This window comes from Anser brachyrhynchus (assembly GCF_964034855.1).
Source record: "Anser brachyrhynchus genome assembly, chromosome: 7".
In the NCBI taxonomy this organism is placed as follows: domain Eukaryota; kingdom Metazoa; phylum Chordata; class Aves; order Anseriformes; family Anatidae; genus Anser; species Anser brachyrhynchus.
In genome coordinates, this window is record NC_137701.1 from 16531896 (window position 1) to 16554281 (window position 22386).

General features: G+C 43.6%; 2 protein-coding genes across 3 annotated transcripts in view; both read right to left on the reverse strand.

Annotated features, from left to right (window-relative positions):
- Positions 1–11969, reverse strand: part of ITPRID2 (ITPR interacting domain containing 2) — a 44969-nt gene extending 33000 nt beyond the window's left edge. The window contains exons 1-5 of one of the 2 annotated variants that reach the window (XM_080600330.1): positions 11920–11969; positions 8591–8872; positions 8442–8490; positions 3111–3160; positions 2219–2275 (exon numbers count right to left, since the gene is read on the reverse strand). In XM_080600330.1, the coding sequence (XP_080456456.1) occupies positions 2219–2275; positions 3111–3160; positions 8442–8490; positions 8591–8825 (391 nt within the window). In that variant the 5' untranslated portion in view covers positions 8826–8872; positions 11920–11969. Of the gene's footprint in view, positions 1–2218; positions 2276–3110; positions 3161–8441; positions 8491–8590; positions 8873–9010; positions 11223–11919 lie in introns of those variants that run through there. The other variant, XM_080600329.1, reaches the window with a different exon arrangement.
- A 680-nt stretch (positions 11970–12649) lies between these two features.
- The window catches only part of LOC308198287 (uncharacterized protein), a 59603-nt gene continuing 49866 nt past the window's right edge, over positions 12650–22386 (reverse strand). The window contains exon 4 of the mRNA XM_080600501.1: positions 12650–14672. The gene's annotated coding sequence lies outside the window, so the exon portion shown is untranslated. The remainder of the gene's footprint in view (positions 14673–22386) is intronic.

Genomic DNA, 22386 nt, shown 5'->3' on the forward strand with positions numbered 1-22386 from the left:
GCTGGTGCCCATGGCCAGGTACAGAGACCGCGTGCGTGTCCTTAAACCAACACAGTTAACTCTTGGTGGGGGCCGGGCCCTGGCTCTCCAAGCTGTGCCAGCCATAAACAAAAGCTACACCAAGCTGATGGGACCTGTCACCACATGGGGAGTTGAGGGGACTCTTGAGGAGGCCAGCCACCAGATGCCAGGCGCCTGGTCACCAGCCCCCTGCGGGGAACCCGGCCCTTTCTGAAGCTGCAGCAGCTCAGCTCCACACGTCAGCACCCCAGGCAGCATTACTCTCCTACAACATCAACACCCTGTCAAAGAAGAGAGTTGAGCCCCAGCCTTAAATTATGAGCTCCCCCAAAGAGGCGACTCAATATTAACAAACTTGCCACAGAAGAGAGGCAAGGAGTGCACATATGTCATAGCAACCCTCGGAATCAGCTATGGAAAGAGCAAAGGTATGTCAAACGCTGCCAGGAAAACCCTGCATCTAAACTTGCTGTGCCTCCAAGGGAAATGTCAGCAACGGGGAGTAAAACATGGAAACCTCACCACCTCCCTTTTCAGAGACATCACGAAGGATCTTAAATGTATACAAAATGCAGAACATGCATTTTTTAAAAATATCCTTGTATATAATATGAAAGCAAGCCTATCTACATGGATTAATTGTTGACTAGTTCTAGCTGCTGAACCATGGGTTTTAACAGCTCAGCAGGGTGCTGGGGTTACAGAACCCTGTCCAGTGCCCTCCACACCATTCTCACAGGGCTCTGGCTTGTCTCTGGGTTCCAGCAGCCAGGGATGCACAAGAGCAAGGCATTCATGCCAGCTGAAAACAGGCTGTCTGTATGACAGGGCACGCAGCGCTGCTCCAGGCAGCTCTGTTGTCCCGTTGTTCTCTCACAGAAGCAAAGCCCTGCAGAAAAACCCGTGTCCTTATACATGGAAACGAACCAGCAATTCTAGCATTAAGAGACTCTCTGCTCCCCAAGAACAGAAATCCTTGAGAATGATGAGGGGAAAAATTGAAATTAAAAAAAAAAAAAAAAAGTGACATGATTTTCTAAAATGTGCTGACTCCCATATTCTTAGTCATATGCTCAGATCTTGGATGATTGTTAAAAAGAAACTTTTCCTATGAAATCTTCATACTGCTGGCAATCTAACAAGCGGAAAAGACTGACAGGAAAAAATAATAATAATCCTATTTAATCTATTGCAGTAAGCGAATAATTTACTGCTTCTCCATCATTATCAGATCAACTGTTTTCCTCAGAAGTCTTGAGTCTTTAAATATTAAAGACACTTCCTTCTCCAGGCTGTGTCCCACTACTTCAACATCACTAGCAAGACAGCTGTGGACAAAAGGGCTTTGTACTACGCAGGTTCTAACACTTTTTAAAAGCTGTAGCTGAAGAAACACTGAAAGATGAAGGTTGATTTTTTTAAATTTATTTTTAACTGGTAACAGATACAGTCTTAGAGCTCTTATTCTGCAGATACCACCGGCACCCAGTTTGAGAAACTATTTTGTGCTATTTTATTTCAGGGTCTACTGTTAGAAGTTTTTTGTTCATTTGTTTGTGGACACCTCTATCCCACGATGAAGAGTAAGCTACCAAGGGAGGCTAAACCAAACAAGACTAGCCACATCTCCTTCTCTTTAAAAAGGGAAAGAGAAAGAAAAGGAAAGCATCTAACAATGGCAGAGTACATAACATGCCTGATCCAAAGTATTTACTCAGCTTTGACATTTTTCATTTTTAAAAGCATTTATCTCTTAATGAGTTTGCCTCTTGGCTGACAGAATTTCATTTCTCCTTTCAAAAGCCTGCACTTGCCACTCCCAAGCATTTCGGTGGAAGTGGAGCATGCACAACTGTCAAGAGGAACCCATGGACAAGAACAACATGTAGGGGAAAACACTTTCACACAGCTCCAGCAAGTACTCTGGGCTGTGCTGCAGCTGTGGGCTTTAGCATGTGAGGGCAGAAGGAACTCAGGGCTGACTCTGACCTTCAGGTCAGACCAGCATGTTTAACAAACACAATATTCTAATAGACTCAGAAAGCATATCTACTTGCATTCTCCTGTGTGTTCTGTGCTGGTTTTCTAGTCTGCTTTACTTTGACCAGAAGGGAAATGCTATCTTTCAAAATAAAAATCAGATGACTGAACATGATTCTTTTTTCGATAGAAAAAGTCGTAATCCTGCCACACCCACCTTCGGCTCCCAGGGATAAGTCATCTTCAAAACTTCCTCCATTTCTCACCAGCATGCCTGAAAATGTACAGTTAGCAGTTCAACAACTGTAATGCTGCAGTGTTTTCTTTTTAACAGATTAACTAAAGGTATTAGCAAGACACTTCAGTTGATACAACAGGATATAACTAGACCATATTTACAATCCCTGCATTAGTCATACACTAAAAATGCACAAAGAAGTTACATTTGAGAACATAAAAAAAAAAAAAAAGAAAGAGAACAACTACAGCACTGCTTTAACTTTATGCTCAGAAACATCCCCAAGTCAGACTGCAAGCAAATTAATTGCAAGTACAAACCTAGGAGTATTACCCACCATATCTGTTCCTTCTGCTGCTACATTAGCTTCCAGACCTCTTACCAGAGGGATCCAAAGTTTGAGTCCGGGTTAGGCATTCCCCTCTCTCTCTCCCTATCCCAGATTAAGAGTTCAAGCAAAGACTCCAGAGACAGCCAGTAACTCCTCTATGCTGTGTCACTACCTGCAAATTCTCACTGTACTTTGAACTTTAGTATTCGGACCTGCTCAGATAGTAAAATTTTCAGGTGTGGCAACCTGAGCTATTAGATGCAGAGACTACCAAATGCTCGCCAGCTCGGAGAAAAAACTCCTCATTCTGCCTTTTTTTTTTTTTTTAAGGCTTACTAAACTCTCCAGAAAGACTGAACAGGGATCTTTACCCTCCTTTCCTGAGTTTCTCAGGCACAACTGCTTCTCAGTGAGAATAATTCAGCAAGACCAACTAGACTGTCATTTTTGCCACTGTTAAATTGCTGAGGTCTCGGGTGAGCATACACAAGAGCTTGCTTCTCAGAAAAAAAGATCTCAGTAGGTAAAACCTTTCCTTACCCTTCAACAGAGGATTGCTCTGCTCATCCAGGGAGGCTCCCAGAGGCGTTCTGAAACCACAGAAGAGATTAATACCAGCTTAAAAACTTGCTGCTTCATGTCCTTCCTTACAGCGTGCAACAAGCTTGTGATAGCGGTTGTCCCTCCCTCCGCCCCCAGAAAGCACAAACATATGAGGACTGGCAATAACTTCCCAAGCAATCCCCAGCCCTCTGAGCAAATAGGCTTTGTAGGGAAAAACAACAAAACAGGTTGATAACGACTGCAGTACTGAGGCATGAGCTGGGGCAAAGCTTCAGGGCCAGCAGCCCTCTCTCGAGGAAAATCATAGAATTCTGAGCAAAACAACCGAAAACCGAGCATGGGGTTTGAATGGACTAACTCAATCTCATTTACATGATAAAAACCTTACCAATTTTCTACAAATTTAAAACTTCTTACCATAGATTTACCTCAAGCTTTGGAGAGAGGGGTGAAAAGCTGCACTTGCTGATCAGAAAGATAAAAACCTAGATAGCTATGTCAGCTGTCACTTGCCAATGATGGCGTTTTATAGACTCTTTATATTAGCTCTTATTTAGATGACCTTTAGTATGGCTATTCCTTGAAAGGCAGTAGATTTTTCAAATCCCGCTGTGTCCAAAATTAGCATCAGAAACCATGCAAGTAACAGGTCCAATCCCTTTCTGCGCTCTCATTAAATTTGTCGACTTTATCTGGGTATTTCTTTGTCTTGTCTCAGAGATTTCTAACCAAAAAGACCTGTCACTGTTAAGTAGAGTAGCATAATACTCAAAGTCCAAAACAAATTCAGAAATGTAATACTCATAAAGAAGGAAAAAGCAGATGATTTATGTGCCTATATTATGTATGTTTCATTTGGGTTTTTAATTAGACGAATACATAAACCTGCCCAAGGAACTTGAAGCAAACAGTGCTCTGATACAGTATTTGTTTTGGTGTCATGGCCAAATTAAGCAACAGAAGTTTGCATCTGCTTTGTAACAGACCTTATACTTTACAACTCTCCCCCCCGCCCCCACCCCGAAAATAGTTCAGTTTCCACATGCAACATGCTGATAGGGAGCAAGCTAACTTTGACGTATCTTTTGAAAAGCAAAGAAAAGCCACTGCAGCAAGAGGCCAACTCAAACAGCAGAAGCAGCTAGGTGCACCAATGTGTTGCAGGTGACAGGACAAGGTCCACAGAGACTGAGTCTCCTCGATTTCTGTGTACGTTTCATGTCAGGGTTTCAAAGAAGTTAGGGCAGGCTGTCTAGGCCCTTCACACTCCAGCCAGCCCTGTGCTCTGTGGTAACAACCAAGCGCACTGCTCACGCGCTGGCTGTGAAGGGGACCTTCCCCTTCTTCTCCCTCCTGTTCCCTGGTGGCTACTCCAGCACCTCCAGCTTTTCCATACAGAAACGTGCTGCTGGTCAAGCTCAGGGATGCACAAGCCAACTGGCAAAAAGCAGTGAAAGCAACCACTGAAGCTGGCATTTCTTTCAGAAGTGAAGCCCGTCAGCGCTGCAGCATGTTGGTGGCTACAGGAAAAGCAGCTCTGTCCGTCTGCTTCCCTGCTCACGCTCCTGCACACACATACAGCTGCGTTGCATCCCCTTCCTTTAGAACTGCGTTTAAGAAGCAGGTGAGGCACAAATTTAAACAAGGGGCAAGCACCCACACCAAAATCCTTGTGAACAACAGCAGGAGCAGCTCTGCTTCTTGGTGTAGGGCTGTTTTCCTGCTGCGGTGCCCAGGAGCCAGCTCCCCAGGGCCTGTCCCCAGGCACCCTGTGACAGGTACGGTTTGGAGGCCACTCCATGTGCAGGAGCTCCAGAGGCAGCCACAGGCCCTGCCACCTTCATGTGGGGACAGCGGGGAGAGTATGAAGGGCCCTAGGAGCACCACAGGCATTGGAAAAGGCTGGAGCCAAGCGGCCACTTGGGCCAAGGAGCCCTGCAGTTTTTCATTTGCATTCCCACGTGGATGAGTCACACATTTATTACCATATTGTACCAATGACTTAAATCCAGCAGCGGTGTATCAGGAGCGGGATGAACCCCGGGACGCAGGTAAGAGGGCGCTGTGCAGGGCCCGTGTCAGGCCTGGGGGTCCCCACAGTCCTGCAGGCTCAGCTGCCACTAGCGGCAGGCCGCCTGCACAAGTGGGACGAGGGTTTTGCATGGTGCTGGAAACACCATTTAAACCTCTGCTTTTGCAGCCTTACTTGGGTAGGAGCAGTGTTTATTTTAAACTTGAAGCAAAAAACAAAAACAACTTCTTTCTGAGGCATTTCAAGAACTCATTTCCTGCATATCTACAGGAGATAGTTCCTAAATACCTCTGACACCCCCTATGCTACTGGAGGAGTTTAAACTTACTGAATTAAAATAACACACACCACCGCACAGCTGACAAAAGTTTCTCCTTTCCTATCAGTGTAATACAAACACTTTTTTTTCCCATCTTAGTTCAATAGGAGTTAAAACTAAAAGTCTTTGCAAGCTTTCTCATTGCTTCAAAATGCCTTGTCAAGCTTCTGGGAGGAGAGAAAAGAATCCCTTTTTCAAAGGCACGCGATTCCCAAAACATGAGCAAACCGGAAACTTTGGGTAACATCTGACATTTCTGAAGCCTCCATAATTCTTATCACAGTGTGATACATACTTGTTTTTCTTGTTTTGCTGCCTTTTTCTTTTTTTTTTTTTCTTTTTTAAAATAAAGTTAAAAAGCATGGGATACGAGGAACACTCATCTCTCCTCCAAAGCAGATGTGAAACAGATATGCCAAGCAATATGAGCTCCAAACTGCTAACACGGTTAACACAGGACAACTAGTAATTCTTTTTATCTAACTTATAACACCATTGATGCTTTTGGAAACAAATGAAGGAATAAATCTTATAAGCAGATCTGTTTATGCAGTGGGTTGATATTAATTTTTTTGTGCTACTGCCAACTCAAAACAGAAAGTGGGATTTAAAATGTGCCAATTTTCTTCCAATGTACTTTTCACAAAAGCTGATATAAACTCAGACAAAATGGGAATGACTTTTTAGAAAATATGTAACAGAGAAAATACTTTATTTTAGTAACTGAATGCTTGTTTATAGTAATGGTTATATTTTTGTAGCAGGGCTAACTGGTAAGAAAGCAGTTGTGCGATAGACCAGAAAGAGATCAATTTGCATAGGTTGCCCACACTTTGTAGCAAACAAAGCTCCACAGCAAAAGCAGTGTTATTAAATAATAATTATCTGGGATGAAAACAATCATAAGTTTTCACAACAACTGTTGTTTTCAAGTATTCTTTTTTTAAACAATAGCATAGTATCTATAGGGCTGTTCTGACACCTTTTACACTTTCCTCTTTTCCTATATACATTGTTATCAGGAGTCAATCAGTTCAGGGTTTCTATACATACAGTCACTTTATAACCATGTAAGCTGAATAACCATTTTCCTGAATGTATCTAGCTACTACTGCTCCCATGTATACCATATACACAGAAACTAACCCATTCTGTGATTTTAAAACACAAGGAACTGTGCGCTACTTCAGGCAGCTGGGACTGTACCTCCCATGTGATATGAGCAGTGTCTGCATGCCCTCTGCATGCTACAGACTCAAAGGCTCACTCCAGCTTGGATAGTTTGGTTTAAGAGATCTTTAAAAAAAATAAATTCAAATTTTATCTTTCTGATGAGACACAAGATTCTTCTGAAAATATTTACAACAGTATAACTACACTTTAAAAGACTTCTGTGAAAGGGCCACAAAGGGTTTCACAGACAAGCATTAACTGAAGCCTGCATCCCTATATCAGCAAAAGGGTAAACTTGTGCTTTATTTCCTTACATGTAAGATATGGAATTTGAGTGTAAAATAAGATTCCCACATTTCGTGAATCAACTGCCAGCGATGCAAACACATTCCACAGAAGCGCTGGGAGCTGGTTTTAACAACGGATTACTGGAGGACCCGAATAAAAGAGCAAGCTCTATATTATTATTCAAGATTTGTGAATATCAATTAGATATTTGTGCTGCAAATTTGCAGTAGTGTGCTATTCCTTAAATTCTGTACCAAAATAGAAAAGACGACGGTGCCAGGGAAGGTTCTAGACAAAAATCCTGCAGATACCGAGAAAAGTGCCACAGCCGCATTAGCAAGCATTTCTCCCTCAAGGGCCTCTTCCCCCTTTGCTCCTTCATTTTTTCCTCTCCCAACTCAAAAAGTAGTTTTAATACAGCACCAAATCTATAACACTTTATGGATATGCTTCGTTAGACTTTCAAGGATATACTTCATTAGGTCTGATTTCAGGTAAATTCAGAAAAATCTCCCATTTTTGCATTCTGGGAGAACAGCCTGTCTGGTTTGAACATTGGATTTTGGGGTACAGCGTGATTTCAAGACTCTTGCTGCCACCACCCCCTCCCAAGGCACAGCCTGGAGAGATTGTGAAGAAAACTACACTGAGGACACTGCAACTACAAAGCAATCCGCACTTCAGTTACAGGAGTAAGCTCAGCTCAGCCGCTTACTGGATCAAAAGATCATAAAGGCACAGCTAATCTTAGAGGTAAATCTTCATCTTAAAGTAGCTGTGCTCAAAAGAAGGGGAGATCTTGAAATTTTGTTAACTACTGGAAAGCTAATTGTTCACTTCCCCCCATCAGCTCTGGCTCCAAGGGCTGCTAGAACTGAATGGAGAAAAAGACAGGAGAGAAGCAGCTGCAATGGGATGTAGCATTTATGCTTTTATGTGACTGAGGCTGAAGAAAAAGTACTGCAGTCAGCCCGCTCTGAACACCCACGGCGTATTTTGTAACAGCACCAGAATCACAGAATACGCACCCCATGCCTCAAGTTAAGGAAGTCGGTCCATACGGTAGCAGACTGACAGAGACTTGGATAAATCAAGCTAGCCTACACTGTCACTGCTCCTGCAGACCCCCTAAGCACAGAGGCCACTGCCACATAAGCAGTTTCTTTAAAGCTGCAGCAAGAACCGGGCAGCAGGGGAGGCATTAAGCCGGAGCCCCTCTGCGAGGCACAGAGCAGCTTCCAAAACAACGCTGCCTTCCTCTCCCGAGCCGAGTTCCTCCCCTGCCAGAGGACTTCGGAAAGCCTGCGGCCTTGCTGCATGGCACACGAAGGAGTAAAGGTGCCAAGCGCCAGCTCGTCCCCATCCCGCCCTGCAGCAGCACTGCCGGCAAACCCCGCTCCGTCCCGGGGTGCAGACGCCCCCCCCGGGACCGGCCGCCACGGAGGTGGGTTCGCCCCCCCGCAGCAGCAGCAGCAGCAGCAGCAGCAGCACCCACCTGCAGTCCTTCAGCCATATCGCGATCTTCTCGTTGGGCACGCTGTGGCCTGCGGGCAGAGCGGGAGAGAAAAGCCGGCAGTCAGCAACCGCCCGGCCGTCGGGGGCGGCCCCTCGGGGGTCCCCGGCCCCGCCGCCCCCCGCCCTGACCTGCTTCTGCGGCCAGCGGCAGCTTGCCGCCGGCGAGGTGGTCCTCCTCCTCCTCCTCCTCCTCTTCCTCGTCGTCTTCCTCCTCCTCCTCCTCCTCCTCGCCGCGGGCCAGCTCCGCCGCCGCTGCCGAGAAGTCCTCCGCTTCCGACGCCTGCCAGGAGTCCCGGCTCTTGGCCCAGGCCTTCCTCTTCTGGGTCGCCCCCTGCCACTCCTCCGCCGCCGGGGGCTCCTCCATCGCGACGGCGGCTTCACGCCGGGAGGCGACCGCGGCTCGGAGCCACCCTGCGGGGAAGGGACGGGGAGGCGATGGGACGGGGCGGGAGGGGAAGGGAGCCGAGCGGAGCCGCGCCGCGCCGTGCCGCCCGCACCCACGCGCTGCCCCCGGTCCCGGCCCGGCCCGCCCCGACCCGCGGTACCCACATATCGCGCGGCGGGGAGGCGGCGGCGGAGGCTGCGCCCGCCGAGGCTGCGGACGGCGGCGGCGGCGGCTGTGACTTCCTCATACCGCTGCGGGGAGAAAACCCGGCGGCCACGTGATGGCAGCGGGGCCGGCGGCAGCTCGCCTCCTGCCGGGGCCGTGCGGAGCCGCACCGCACCGCACAGCACCGCACAGCACCGCACAGCACCGCACCGCACCGCACGGCACCGCACCGCACAGCACCGCACAGCACCGCACCGCACAGCACCGCACAGCACCGCGCAGCACCGCGCAGCACCGCGCAGCACCGCGCCGACGGGCGGGGGCTCCCCCGCGGCACCGCCGCGGAGCCTCCTGCCTCTCTTGCAGGGGTGGGAAACCCACAGGCCTCCGCTCCGGCACAAGCAGATGGCTGCGGGACGGCCGCCGCACCGAACAAGCCGCGTTGGAGTGGGAGATGCGCTTCCAGGCATTGTCGTCTGCTTCAGGGAGCACTGAACCAAGCAAAATAGAGTGGGGAGGACCCAGCTAAAGGCGAGTCCCCGTGCCTGGGAAGAAGGTGTCACGCAGAAAGCCACTTTCACGGCCAGGGGACGGAGGGCTTTCCCAGCCGCTGTCCTTTCGCTCGTTGCGATGCTGGCCGAGGTTTCGGCACCAAGAGCCCTGCACCTGAGCTGGGCCAGCCCTGGCACAGCACCCCAATGCATGCCAGACGCTGCCCACTGAGCCCCAAAAGCTCGCCCGCAGCCGTGGCACCTGGGAGAGGAGCTCTTTGAAAAGGTCCCTCTTACTGCTGGCTTTGGGAAAAGGTGCTGAATTACTAGGCACAAAGCAAAACTGACTAGAGTCCTCTGGAGGTGTAGCTGGCATTGACAGGCAGGCACATGAGATACCTTTTGTCTAAAAGTAAATCTGGCTGTGGAATGACCAAGTTGATGGTGCTTAATAAATAGATATTTCTTGCCACAGGTAAGGGACTATGGTAATATCCTCTCATTTTCTAGCTTAGCAGTTCAAACCTTACAAGGAATTTCTGATCATTCTTTTTAAATGCAAGTGTTTGTTCTAAAGAGCAGACTGCACTTAAATTTTTCTTGCTGATCCCCAAACAGTATTTTCTCACCATGGCAGACTCACACAATACAATTTTTTTTTCCCCATCACGTTTGGGCCATGTTCTGAGCCACGTCTGTTCCCAGCAAGGTGAGTTAGAGGCCCAGCACCTGCCCCACACCACCAGACACGCTGTGCTGTGGCTTCCTGCTTGACCCAAGTTACACAGGGGTGTATTTACAGCCCTGGAGTCTTAAAAACTGATTTTTCTGGGTTTGCTCATAAGAGCCTAGCACAGCGTTACTCTAGCTAATAGCCAATATTTCTGTTTCATGCGTATGCATCAATAGATATATCTGTTAAAACTGAATCTTTAAGGTTGGGACATTCGGTGAGAGCTGCTGCAGAATCCCGTGGGTGGTAGGAGCGGTGTGAGAGATTTCACTGCTCCGATTGTTTTGCTGCTTCTCAGGGAACACAATAGCGTCTGGGAAGTAACAGTTTCATTGGCACAGCCAAGAGCTGAGGCTGAACAGTTGCAAGCTAAAAGCGGCTACTGTCTGCTGTGCCAATACATCCTTAAGGAGTTCTTAATCCACAAATTACTGACATTATTGCCTATAATTGCTTGTCTGTTGTGACAACACATATTCAGGGAATGTTTGAAATGTAAACAGCAGCCAGTAGCTTTTTACAATGCAGTCCTGCAATGCCTGCCACATACAGCATGGACTCTCACTTGCACCTTTTTATCACGTCCCAGAAAGTTTCCTTTTGACTCTATATGGATGAGGATCACACACTCACCATATTAAGTAGGTCTTCTTTCTATGGAAAATATCTGGCTTCTCATTTCTTTCTGTACTTGTAACCAAAAAGTGATTTTGTTTTGTAATAAAAGCTCCTCTCACTTCAGATGGTGATTTGTTAGATGTACTTCAAAGAAATAAGTGACTGGGGAAAAAAATCCTGTCAGGAGTTCTTGTCACTTAAATCAGGCCAACTTGCTTTTTCCAAATTATTTTTGAAACTATTAAAATTGAAAATGCAGTAGCTAGATAAGAAAGAACTACTACAGCATAGATTCCTGAAATAGGGTTTATAACCGTAGCACCATAGCAGTACTGCTTGGCATTATAGTAAAAATATATAAATAAATAAATAAATAAGTAAAAGCAACAAAAAAAACCAACTCTTACATTTCTTACATTTGTCATCTGGGCATTGGACCTGTATACATAAATGTGTATATAAATATATATGAATATACACTGAATACACACACAGATACAATTTAGCCCAAGGTATCCTGCTAAATCAAATTGCTGTCTTTTGTTCTCCAAAGAGTAAAAAGCTTTGAAGATGATTTTTTTTTTCCTGTAGAGGATTATTTCAGATACAAGATTGTCTAAAAAAAAATAAAAAAATCATTCCTACATAATTCAAAAAGACATAAACGAGGCACTTCCACCGCTTCCTCTGGGGACTCGTCCCAGTGTCCAAGTTCACGGTGAGTAGCACTTTCCTGCTGTGCTACAGCTATGCTTTCCTATGCTTTGGGCATGAGCAGACTGCTTTCCTGCTGGATCTGGGCATCAAGGGATCCTTCAATATTTCCCAGAGGGCAGAACCCAACGTCCCCCTGAAGGACAAGCTCAGAGTGTACCAATGCTCTGTGTGGCTAACGCCCTATTAAAGGCCTTTTGACTGAAGACCTGAGAGTAATCTTAAAGGCTGGAACATTTAAAGGAATGGTACTATAAGGAAAAAAAATATTCCATTGGACTTTCAAATTGCAGTGAGAACCAGCTCTCAACAAGAGGAGAAATTTCATGCTGCTGCCTAGTGTAGGCCTTACCTTGGGACAAGCAGTTCCCAGTCAGCAATATATCCCGACTACAACTGGATTTCAATGTGGTTGGTTTTTTCCACACAGAAGAGAGGAGGAGCTAATGAATAGTTCACCTTAACAAACATCATAACAAAAAGCATTCCTACATAGTAACAAAACTATGATAAATATTGTGCAGTTATTTGCTTTGGCAGGGTGTGTGTTCAAGAGCAAGAGAATGCAAAGAAACACATAGCCTGATGTCATGTATATCTTTAAAGTTTCCACAGCTCCATTTTAGTAAATGCACTATGTTAAATTAAGCGATTTCTTTCTGAGCCAAGACTATTAAAAAAAAAAAAAGTCTACTTAGGCCTCTGTTATACTATAAATGAAAATGACAACCTGGCAAGATACCAGCAATAGCTATTGTGTGTCAAAGGAGAAAGGTCTTGTACTGTCTTTTGTGATATTCTGTGTTTGATGGCCCCCTTCAGGGATGGGCAGTTTGGTTTTCTGACTTCTCCAATACATATCATGCATCTGCAAATGAAAGCAAAAAGGCTGGAGATTAATCTTTGCAGAGCTCCTTCAAGGAGATAGTTGTTGGGAAGGTGCAGATATCTCTTCAAGTTGCTTTGGCAACTTCCCAGCTTCTCCAAGTGCGTCTCAGCACCCTCGTCTTGTTTCTAGCAAGAGCAGGAGACCAACCAGCACTTTTCGCCCACAGAGCTTCCATAGGTATTTTCCCTGCCAGTGGAAATGCCTCATTTTTATTTTTATTTTTGGTTGGTTGTTTTTTTTTGTTGCTGTTTATGGTGGGTTTTTTTTATGATTTTTGTTTGTGTCATAGGACAGACACCCTCTATTGTGTTAAGCCTTTTGAAATCCTTGTCTCTCTCACAATACTGACAAAGCACTCCAAGAGCATCTGCCATTTTAGACCTTTGAGGATTTTCTTAACATACTTACAAAAGGAAACCTTAATTTTTTTCATACCATCAAAGCTTGCAGGAACCTGAATCAAGTAACAGAAAAGCTAATTTGCTAAGGCAGAACAGAGAGTCTCCTTGCATCCTATAAAATACACATGTGCCATAAAATACTAAATAAAAATGATGCTCATAAAACAACATACTGCATTTCATTTTAAAAATGTTTTCTTTTTTTAAATTATGTATTTAAAGTGAAATGTTGCAAGTTAAAGGCAATTGCATCTGGAGTGTCATTCCAGTATCTTTCTTTACAAAGAAGAAAATCCTATACTGGTTTGGAACCATCACTGTTACCAGACAGATGTTCTCTCTCAAACATATGGAATAAAAAGGATGGAAAATAACCTAGCAGTTTTACTCTAATAAATTAAAGTGTTCAGACAGCCTCCACAGCTTTGCCAGTCATTTTGTTTATATAAGTGATATACATGATGTTTCTATACAGATATATATATATTTTTTTGTAATAGTAGTGAACTTTGGGCTCTTTTCAAACTCAATATTGCCTGTTTTATAAAGTGACTCGTATTTCTAGGACCTCTTGCAGCAGAAGGAAGGAGGAAAAAAACCACTTCCGTTAGGGCGTTTACAAGAACTATAGTATAGCAAGAGGAAGTTTCTAAAGGAAGAGCCGGATATCTGTACTGAAGAGGATTACAGCTGCACCACCAAATCAGATGGAGGCAGTTGAGTCCAACTGTACGGAAATGTATGAAAAAAAAAAAAAAACACCATAAAGAAGAGGAGAGAGTAAAAGTGGTTCTAAATCATCCAAGATGTAAATGCACTCACATCACTGAACTGTGTCAATGGGCAGTTGTAATTTTTGAAGATATTAAGACCTTTGCCAGGAAAGCAGGCTAAGGAAAAAATACCCCACAGATGCAGAATTTTAAGTGTGGTTCATTTCAATTTTAAAACTGATTCTGAATTTTCTCCTTCAGTGCTGTTAATTTTTAATTCTTTAATTCTAGAGACTTCTTTAACTTTAGAGACTTTCATTCCCTTCCTGAGCAACATCCTTACAAGACTATGGCTCTAGGACAGTGTCCATTTATGCATATGTATCCCATACTACAGAGTTCTGTGCTCTTTTTACAGTTGAAGAACTGCAACACAGTCATTTCGTTTATACTGTTCTTCCTCATCATTTTCAAATGTTGTGTTCCAAATGGCTGATAAAGGGACAACCCCCTCCAAAAAAAAACAGAGAAGAGAAAGATTTACCTGCATTTAAAAGCTATTTGTTTATCTTATCCTCCACAATGAAAAGCAGCCTACCAATATTTTCAGTCCCATTTCTGCTCTCACTGAAATCACTGGTAGAACTCTTCATTTTAAATAATTCAGCTTTTTAACATACATTGAGGTATGGAGTAGCTGCTGTCCACTGCCAAACAATGATCCAGAGGACAGCAAAACAAATCAGCACAGCATACCCAAATGTGACCAGCATACTATACTATTTTCTACTCACCGGACAGATTTATTTATTTTTAAATGAATAAGTTGAAGTTTCATCAGCTCCAGAATGGAGGCAATCGAGTATCCTATGGATTCAGGTTTTGTGGGTAGATATTTTCACTTCCATTGAGTCTTCCATCATTGGAGCATTTATAATGTCTCTCTTCTATGGATTTTTGTTCTCTGATGGGTGACTTCATGGTTCAGCCTTTGTCACTTATCTGTCCAACTATCTGCTTTATGAAACATACTGAAACAATGCTAAATTCTCTTCTTTCCTAGAATTGGGCTGAAATTTGCCAGCAAGTTCAGAAATTGAGGCTGGAGAAGGAGAGGAAAATAATCTATATAAACAGTTTTTTCTTCAGAATTTAAATAAAACAAAACAAACCCCACCAAATATAAACTTGAGATTATTCCTCATCACCAAAATCCACACAATATATGTGTATAAGCAAGCACAGAGGACATGCCCCTTGATTGTCACCTGGAACCAAGCAGCCCAGTTTGCAAGAGCAGTTATTTACAAAAATGTTTTGTCATATATCTACGCAATATACTGATTCATTTGTGGGCTTGACTCAGCTCTAAAATTAATGCATTTCCTTTCCTTGGGAAATACAAGACATTCCAGAGTGATAATAGTATTGACTTTAAGGCGTTGACCAAGTTGTCCTATAGTTGTGACTAGTGGTAGGACAAAAAACATGAGAAGAAAATTCTAAGCTGAGAATAGAGAAAGCTGCCAAGTAAAACCACAGCTAGGATGGGCTAGGCAGTCTTGGTGTATTTGTATTACTTGGTACAAGTCACATCCACTTGGTGTTGAGACATCCGTTTAAACAATAGTGCTCAGTGCCATCAGTATAAACTCCATCGTTGGCAGTGGGAGCAGGGGGGTGGGAGAGAGGGAGTCCAGGCTTCGTAGCTCCTTCAGACTAGCACTTGGCCAACAAAAGATTGTCGATTAAAGAATATTGCAGCAAGAAAGAGAAGAAAAAAATTATCTATATTTAAAATGTCAGTGTATTACCCCCATTAAAACAAATCTGGAATAAAAGGAACAAAATCGACTTTTTCCCCTGTTATATATAAATTAACTACACTTGAATTTAAGGGTAGTAAAACAAAACAAAACAAAGCAAAACAAAAAAACACTGTGCAAAGGCCAGAATTCCTCTGTGAAGCTGCTTAAAGAAAAAGCCATATTTTACTTCACGAGCTCTTTCACACCGATCAATAAAATCTAAAGAAAGATTTATTTACCCAGCTCAATAACTTCTTGGTGAGTCACTATGCTATTTAAATCTTTTTTTCATAGACATTTAATGGTCAGGCAGTATCATTCTAAAGAGGATATTCCAGTCTAACAGCTCCATCTTGTCGCATGTATTTTTAAATGTTTATAAATGGATCCTCCAGTGTTTGGAGTGCAGGATATTTCCCTAGCTGACTGGTCAGAGTCTAGTCTGATCCAGTAGAAACCAACAGCCATTCCTGGCCTGCAACTCTTTGGTGACTTACGTGAATTCATCTGATGTGGTCAACAGAAGTGGCTCCCACTGGGCAGAAGTCCAAGACACGAAAGCGTCACATTTTGTACTAATCAGGTACCTCATTGCTGTCTACAATCCTGGCTGGCAAAACCTTCATGCACAGAAGTCTCATTAACTTTAAACATAGCTTGTTAAAGAGCGTAGAAAGGACTGGTTGTAGTGAAAGTGATGCCACATATAAATGGGAACAGAACCTGTGCTGCCCAGAGAAATGGTTCTGTTACATGGACGTTCAAGCCTTCTGGTGCTAAATCAGAGGGCTTTGTCTATTCAGTCTATTCCTACTTTAGATACTAAATTAATACTGCCTTTGGGAGCATTCAGTAATTCAAACTAACATGTCTCCAATCCCTGAACTCTGATAGAGATGATTCTCCCATCCGTTTAATAAATTAAAATATGAACTGAAAGTTTAAGTACAGTATGCAAAAAACAAAACAACAACAACAACAAAATTAACAACAACACCCAAACAAAAAAATTTCCAACATCTAGAGGAAAACTTTCCTTTGCTGTGCAGTGGGAATAGTCAATGCCTGCACACACCCTAAGAGGCTGGTTAATCCCAGAGTGCTCTTACTTTCTGCAGCTCTTACTTCCCATTTGCCGGCAGCTAGCGAGTACTCTCGCACGTACATTAACATCTGTGCCTCTTTCCAAGTACTCAATCACTTACTGCAGGAATGGCTCTGATTATCACACACAGAAAATTGTGGGCAGTAGATATGGAAGGGTGAGAAAAAACTGCCCTACTAAAGATAAGGACTCTGCCATTTGTGTAAATAAGTCAGAAGCTAGTTTGATTAGGGCAGATATTGCACGACATAACACCTAAGGGATAAGAACATGACATACTTTTACCAAGGCTCTTATCACCGCTGCTAGAGCATGAAGCTTGGGACAGTGACAGCTTATTTTGGTGTACGGCCCTTTCTTCAGCAGGCTCCTACCCTCACCACGGGAAAGGATGGGTCACAGTATTTTCAATCAGGGTTCCCCGACACCGGCAAGAAGTCAGCTTTCAAACACTTCATATATCAGGCTTTGCCAGTATTGGAAAACTTGCCTTATATTAAAAAAAATGCATTAGTAACATTTAAAACAGTTTTGAGCCTTCTATGGACGAAGGCAGTTGTTCTGGATATAGAAACATGTCATATATGGTCCTCCTTTCCTCTGTCCCATACCCTGGTGGCTGTAGGGACCAGATATGCTGCACACTAACCTCTAACATGCAGGGAGTGTCAGTGCTGTCACACTGACAGCTATTAATTCTGTGAGCTTGTCTGTGTCCACCCCATCTTGCAAATGCCCCTTGTCAAGACTTACAACTTGCACAAAGCTGGAGGAGGACTGTGCATCCTCCTGCCCTCCCACAGAAAATGCTGCTCTTCTCTCCTCAACGCATGCCAGTACACAGCCAAAGTGCCACATATGCAACAAGAGTAAGGCCTGGGGATGTGGAGCCCGCCACAGGGTGCTGCATTGCAACCTCCATGAAAAGCTGAAGTTTCTGAGGAACGGCCACCAAAGTGATCAGAGGAAGGTAAGAAATGTTGGTAAGGGAAGAGGGAGACTCCGTCCTCTACCTATCATCCTCTGAAGGCCCCCAGCACCATCCAGAGGGTTTGGCCATTCCGAGGAGCTAAGGAATATTGTGATAACATTTTTTTTTATTTTTTATTTTTAGTAACACTGAAATACACCTAACAATCAAAGATGCAGAGAAATTAAGGTCTGGAGAGGCCTGACTTTTGATACCACATCAGTATCCTTTTAAAAAATAGTGTGTAAAGATTTGGATATTTTCCCCCTCAGTTATGAGACAAAGTGTGTTAACAGCGCACTGCCACAGCCAAAGTCACATTTTAAAGCTGAGTTCTCCAGAACAAGAGCTTGGAGTTTCACGGATCCAGAAGCCTTGGCTTCACAAGGTGGGTTTGATCAGAATGCCAGAGTTACCATGCAGGAACAATGATCGTGTCAATTAACATTACTGGGTGTCTCAGATCCTAGCCTTCACAGAAAGCAACGGGATCTTGAAGGCGAGCTGCAGCAGCTCTATCTCCTGCAGGCCTTATAGACCAGCCTTTCCAATACATTTTTGTTGCTGGATGTGTGCACTCATGCGCGCAGGACAAGATCACACAGAAAGGCTTATCTGTGAAGTTTAGAGGTGATTAACTTAATTTAGGCAGCAAAGAGCTACAGGAAGCACACCTCCTTGCTGAAAGAAGGTCTTGCTTTCATCCAGACAAATGATGACAGAAGAAAGACTGTCCCTGTATTTTCAGTTATGGCATTCTTTGTTTTAATGATTAAATGTGAAGGAATAATTATCCTGGCACTACTGAGCACACCACAGTCTAGAAGCTTTTTATTTGCCAGTTATTGTTTGTATTATAAATGCTAAAGTGAAATGACGCAAGTGCCCTTTTCGTTGTCATATTGTTTGCTTTAGCTTTTGTTGGATCTAATCCAATGGTACCTTTACGTAGGCTTCTGTATAATTAAGATAGTGTGCACAGCCTCTGAAAGGAAATCATTAAGAGTCTCTTGTGGAGAATGCACCAATTTCCATGTCTGTGCCTTTTAAGTGGGGATTGCTCACCCTCCATCGATTAACTTCATGATAGTACAAGCATACTTTAAATATTAATCTCACGTTAAGGCTCCAAAGAAGCTTTCAGATAAAAAAAAAAAAAAAAAAGTCAAGCCACCTTTTAGGCTCTAATTCCTGACAAACATGAGTTTCTTGTTTTTCCTGAATGTATGTTCCTTTCTTAGAAAAAAAGACTTTGGAGAGGGTTTTGCTTCCACCTGCCCCCTGAAACACTTCACATGCTGTTTTCAAAACCTTACAAAAAATATAACAAAACCAATAAGAAGCTATACAACCCCATCTTTCAGAGCTACTGGCAGATGTCTTGGTTAGAGATGTTAAATCCAGAAATCAAGAGCACAGGTCTGCCACTGGGGAAGAAACCCGGTGATTTATCAGCTGAACCAAGATGACAAATGAATATAAAATTTTTCCATGTATTTGCTCACCTGCAGTCACAAATACAAAGCAGAAACCTTCCCATTGCCTATAAATAGCTAACCTTTATGGCACCAGCTCCGTGGCTGCTGTGCGAGTCGCCAGGCTGGTGTGGGCTCCTGAGCTCGCCCATCACCGTCCCCAGCACGCTTCTGCAGCACCGCAGCTCCGGCTCCTGCGCTTGGTCATTCACGCCTTCAGCAGTTTCTGCTGGGTTTTTCACATTTTCACAATTTTGAAAGTAAGTCATTCAGTCTCAAATCTGGAAACATTCCTCCTAAGACTGGGAAGTTTTTTCGTATCTCTATAATCAGGGCAATTCTAACCCTCTGCTTTACCACTCAAAACATATTAGGCAAAAGACATTAAATTACCGCTTGTGTATGAACCACGCATAGACCACTGCTCTTAATTTCTCTACAGCATCTCCTCTCTACACCTCACCACAGAGGGTATAAACCTGCTCTTTATCTAACAGGCCAATTAGGAAAACACTAAAACCAAACTGCACCCATCGTATGAGAGAGGGAAAAGCTCTGCTACTGCTCTCTGATCACCCATCTTTATTATGAGTTCAAGCTGCCATCATTAAAACCAATTCAAAAAATTGAGTGGACTGCAGGGGAATTTGATGTCTAAAGCTGGTTATAGAAGTAAAAATTAAGAAACAAAAATACAACATATGGGTATTGCATGTATATTTGTAGATGATCAATGCACAATAGTAAGGAATGGTTATGGAATAGGTGTTTGGTAAATTTTTAAACTAAGGCTAAACAGTAAGTACATTAAAACAGGAACTGCTTGACCCAACATGCTTTAGCTAAAATTGTAATTATAAAACCTGATTAAACAAGGCTTCATTCCCACATGCAACTCCACCTTACTGCCTTGGCAAAGCCATAAGCTGGTAACACCCTTTAGCTAGTTTTCACAAAGCACATTTAGCAATTAATAAAAGCAGAGTGGAGGAGTTCATGTTTATTTCCAGTACACTGACGGTGCTTAGGGAATTGGTGCTGTCTGACAAAGGGTGGTGTTGCCGAAAAAACACTTTGAAGTGGCTCCGCTGCGCTCCTGTTTTCTGTCTGAGTTGAAAGGCAGCAGAGCCCATCCAGCAACGAGGACCAGCACAAGTCCTGCAGCCCAGGGTCCAGACCACCCTCCTCGCCCCCTCCTGCCGGGCCAGAGCCCATTTGCTTCACAAAAGGTCCTTGCACTCCCAGCAGCAAATTGCTGATAAAGCAATTCTGCCTCCGAAGTCAATTAGAAAAGGAAGTAAATTGTTCTAAACACAGACGACTTTTTCACAGCATCCAAACTGTAGCCACTTACAAGCCTTGCATGTTGCAGGGTATCCTGATATATTGGTTCTAGAAAATCAATGCTTATGTATTAGTCACACTGCAAACACATCCATTAAGCTTACTGCTTGCTGGAAAATCAAATATGAAGCTTTTGGCAACTTCAGCTGAGCTCCTATTCATTGCTAGCTAGACTGCATGAGGTTTCAACAGCTAAGACAACTGAAACAAAATAGTTATAAACTCAGCTTCATCTGTACCATCAAAGACCATCTGAACCATCTAATTTCAATTGTATTTAAATTTCTCACCCACTTCTGGAAAAGAGTCAACAGCAAAATTTTCTTCCACCCCCATCCTCTGCAAGCTTTCTGTGTCTCTTCTATTTAAATGAAGAAGGAAGAATGCACAGTGTTTTTCAGACCAGTCCCAGTATCCCAGCCTCAGGAATTTGTCTTTGTAGAAAGACAACATGGCTGTAGCACAAAACCCGCATTTCTGACCAGAAACACTCAAAGATTTAAGGGAAAAAACAACTGCTCCTTAATAGCTGAAAAATTGTACCAGGAGAAGAGGAAGATGTTCAGAGCTCAACAATTTGTTTCCTTTTATCACAAGCCAAAATACTGTCAGCAACCAGCACTGAGAAAAACATTAACTTTCAGTTCTCCTTTATTAGTTTTTTTCATGATTAAGCTGCTCCATTGGTAAATCCTCAGAAATGAATTGCTGAAGCCATGAAGTCAGATGCATGCTTATTAGCAAAGGTGCTTAATTCATCTCCTTATTCTAGTGTTAGCAAAAAAAAAAAAAATTAAAAAGTGAAAACACAAAGTAAATGCTAATTCAAAAGTACTGCCCACTTCAAAGCATTATGTGGTAGTTCTAGTCACACGGTTTTAAAATACCATGCAGAAATGAACTGATCAGCATCTTTTTAGTAACTTTGGAGGACTAAGGTGACCAATCTGTTGGTATAATTGACAGTTTTCTTCCAAGGTGCAGATGCTTCCTGACCCGTGGGCTGGCAGCACAGCTGCTCTTTGTCTTGTGCTGTGACCTGCCTGGGATATAAAGTAGCTGTTCCAGCAGCAGGCACAGCTGCAGTGGGTCTAAATGCTCCCATCATGAACTCTACAGCTATCTGAGTCATGCACTAGACAAAGCACAGAACGAGAAAATCTTTGGCACACGGTGAAGTGAAGCAGCCCACGTGCCAGAGGGAGCAGGCTGGACCCCACTCCAGACAGTGCACGAAAGTGTCAGCAAAGGCTCCTGAATCTCTCTCTACCTGATCCTACCCCTGGTTCTCTGAAAAATAGTTTGATGCTATTGTTTTTTAAAGTTAGTTTGGCCTTGGAAAGCCATCAAAGGCAAACAGCTGAGGCTGTGTGGTCTCAGTAAATATCAGCTGTTGATCACATCCCAGAGCCACCAAACTGCAGTTTGGTGGTGAGTGAATGTCCACAGCTCTACCTCATCTCATGAGAAGGGGTTGAGGAGCTGCCCTGCCAAGCAGAGGATAGTTGCATTTATTTCTCTCCACATTTTATGTGACTCCCAGCCCAAAGCTTTTCCCCTTGATTTGGTGATAGTTGGAAAGGACACTGGAAGCTCTCCTGGTTTAGGCATGGACTTTTTTTTTTTTTTTTTCTGGCAGAACAGTTTTGGGAAAAAAGCAACTAAATAAACCTGAAGTACATTAATTTTTAAAGTTCATTTTTCTGAGTGTTTACACCTGGTTCCTATATTTGTAATGGTGACGGTTCCTTTCCGGGCTTCTTATTACAGAGGATGCACCATCCAGTGGTCATGAGGTCAGAGCATCCTGTCAGGCAGGCAAATAAAAACCTTCTGCTTTATAACAGAAGAGGATAAATGCCCCCAAGAATGTAAGAGTATCAAAACAGGGTTTTGAGCTTAATCTCTCTTCCATGTTACTGCTACACCTTCAACCTCTGAAAGTCCCTCTGATAGGGACAAATCCCAAAATAGGTCCTCCTGAGTGCAGTGGCTGCTGACTCTGCTGAGCACAAGGACAGCATGTTCTGCAGCTGCCCAAAGAGGGACAGCACTGCAGCAAAATGTGCAGCAAGGACGAAGGGAGCATGTGGCATTTTCCAGTATTACTCCGT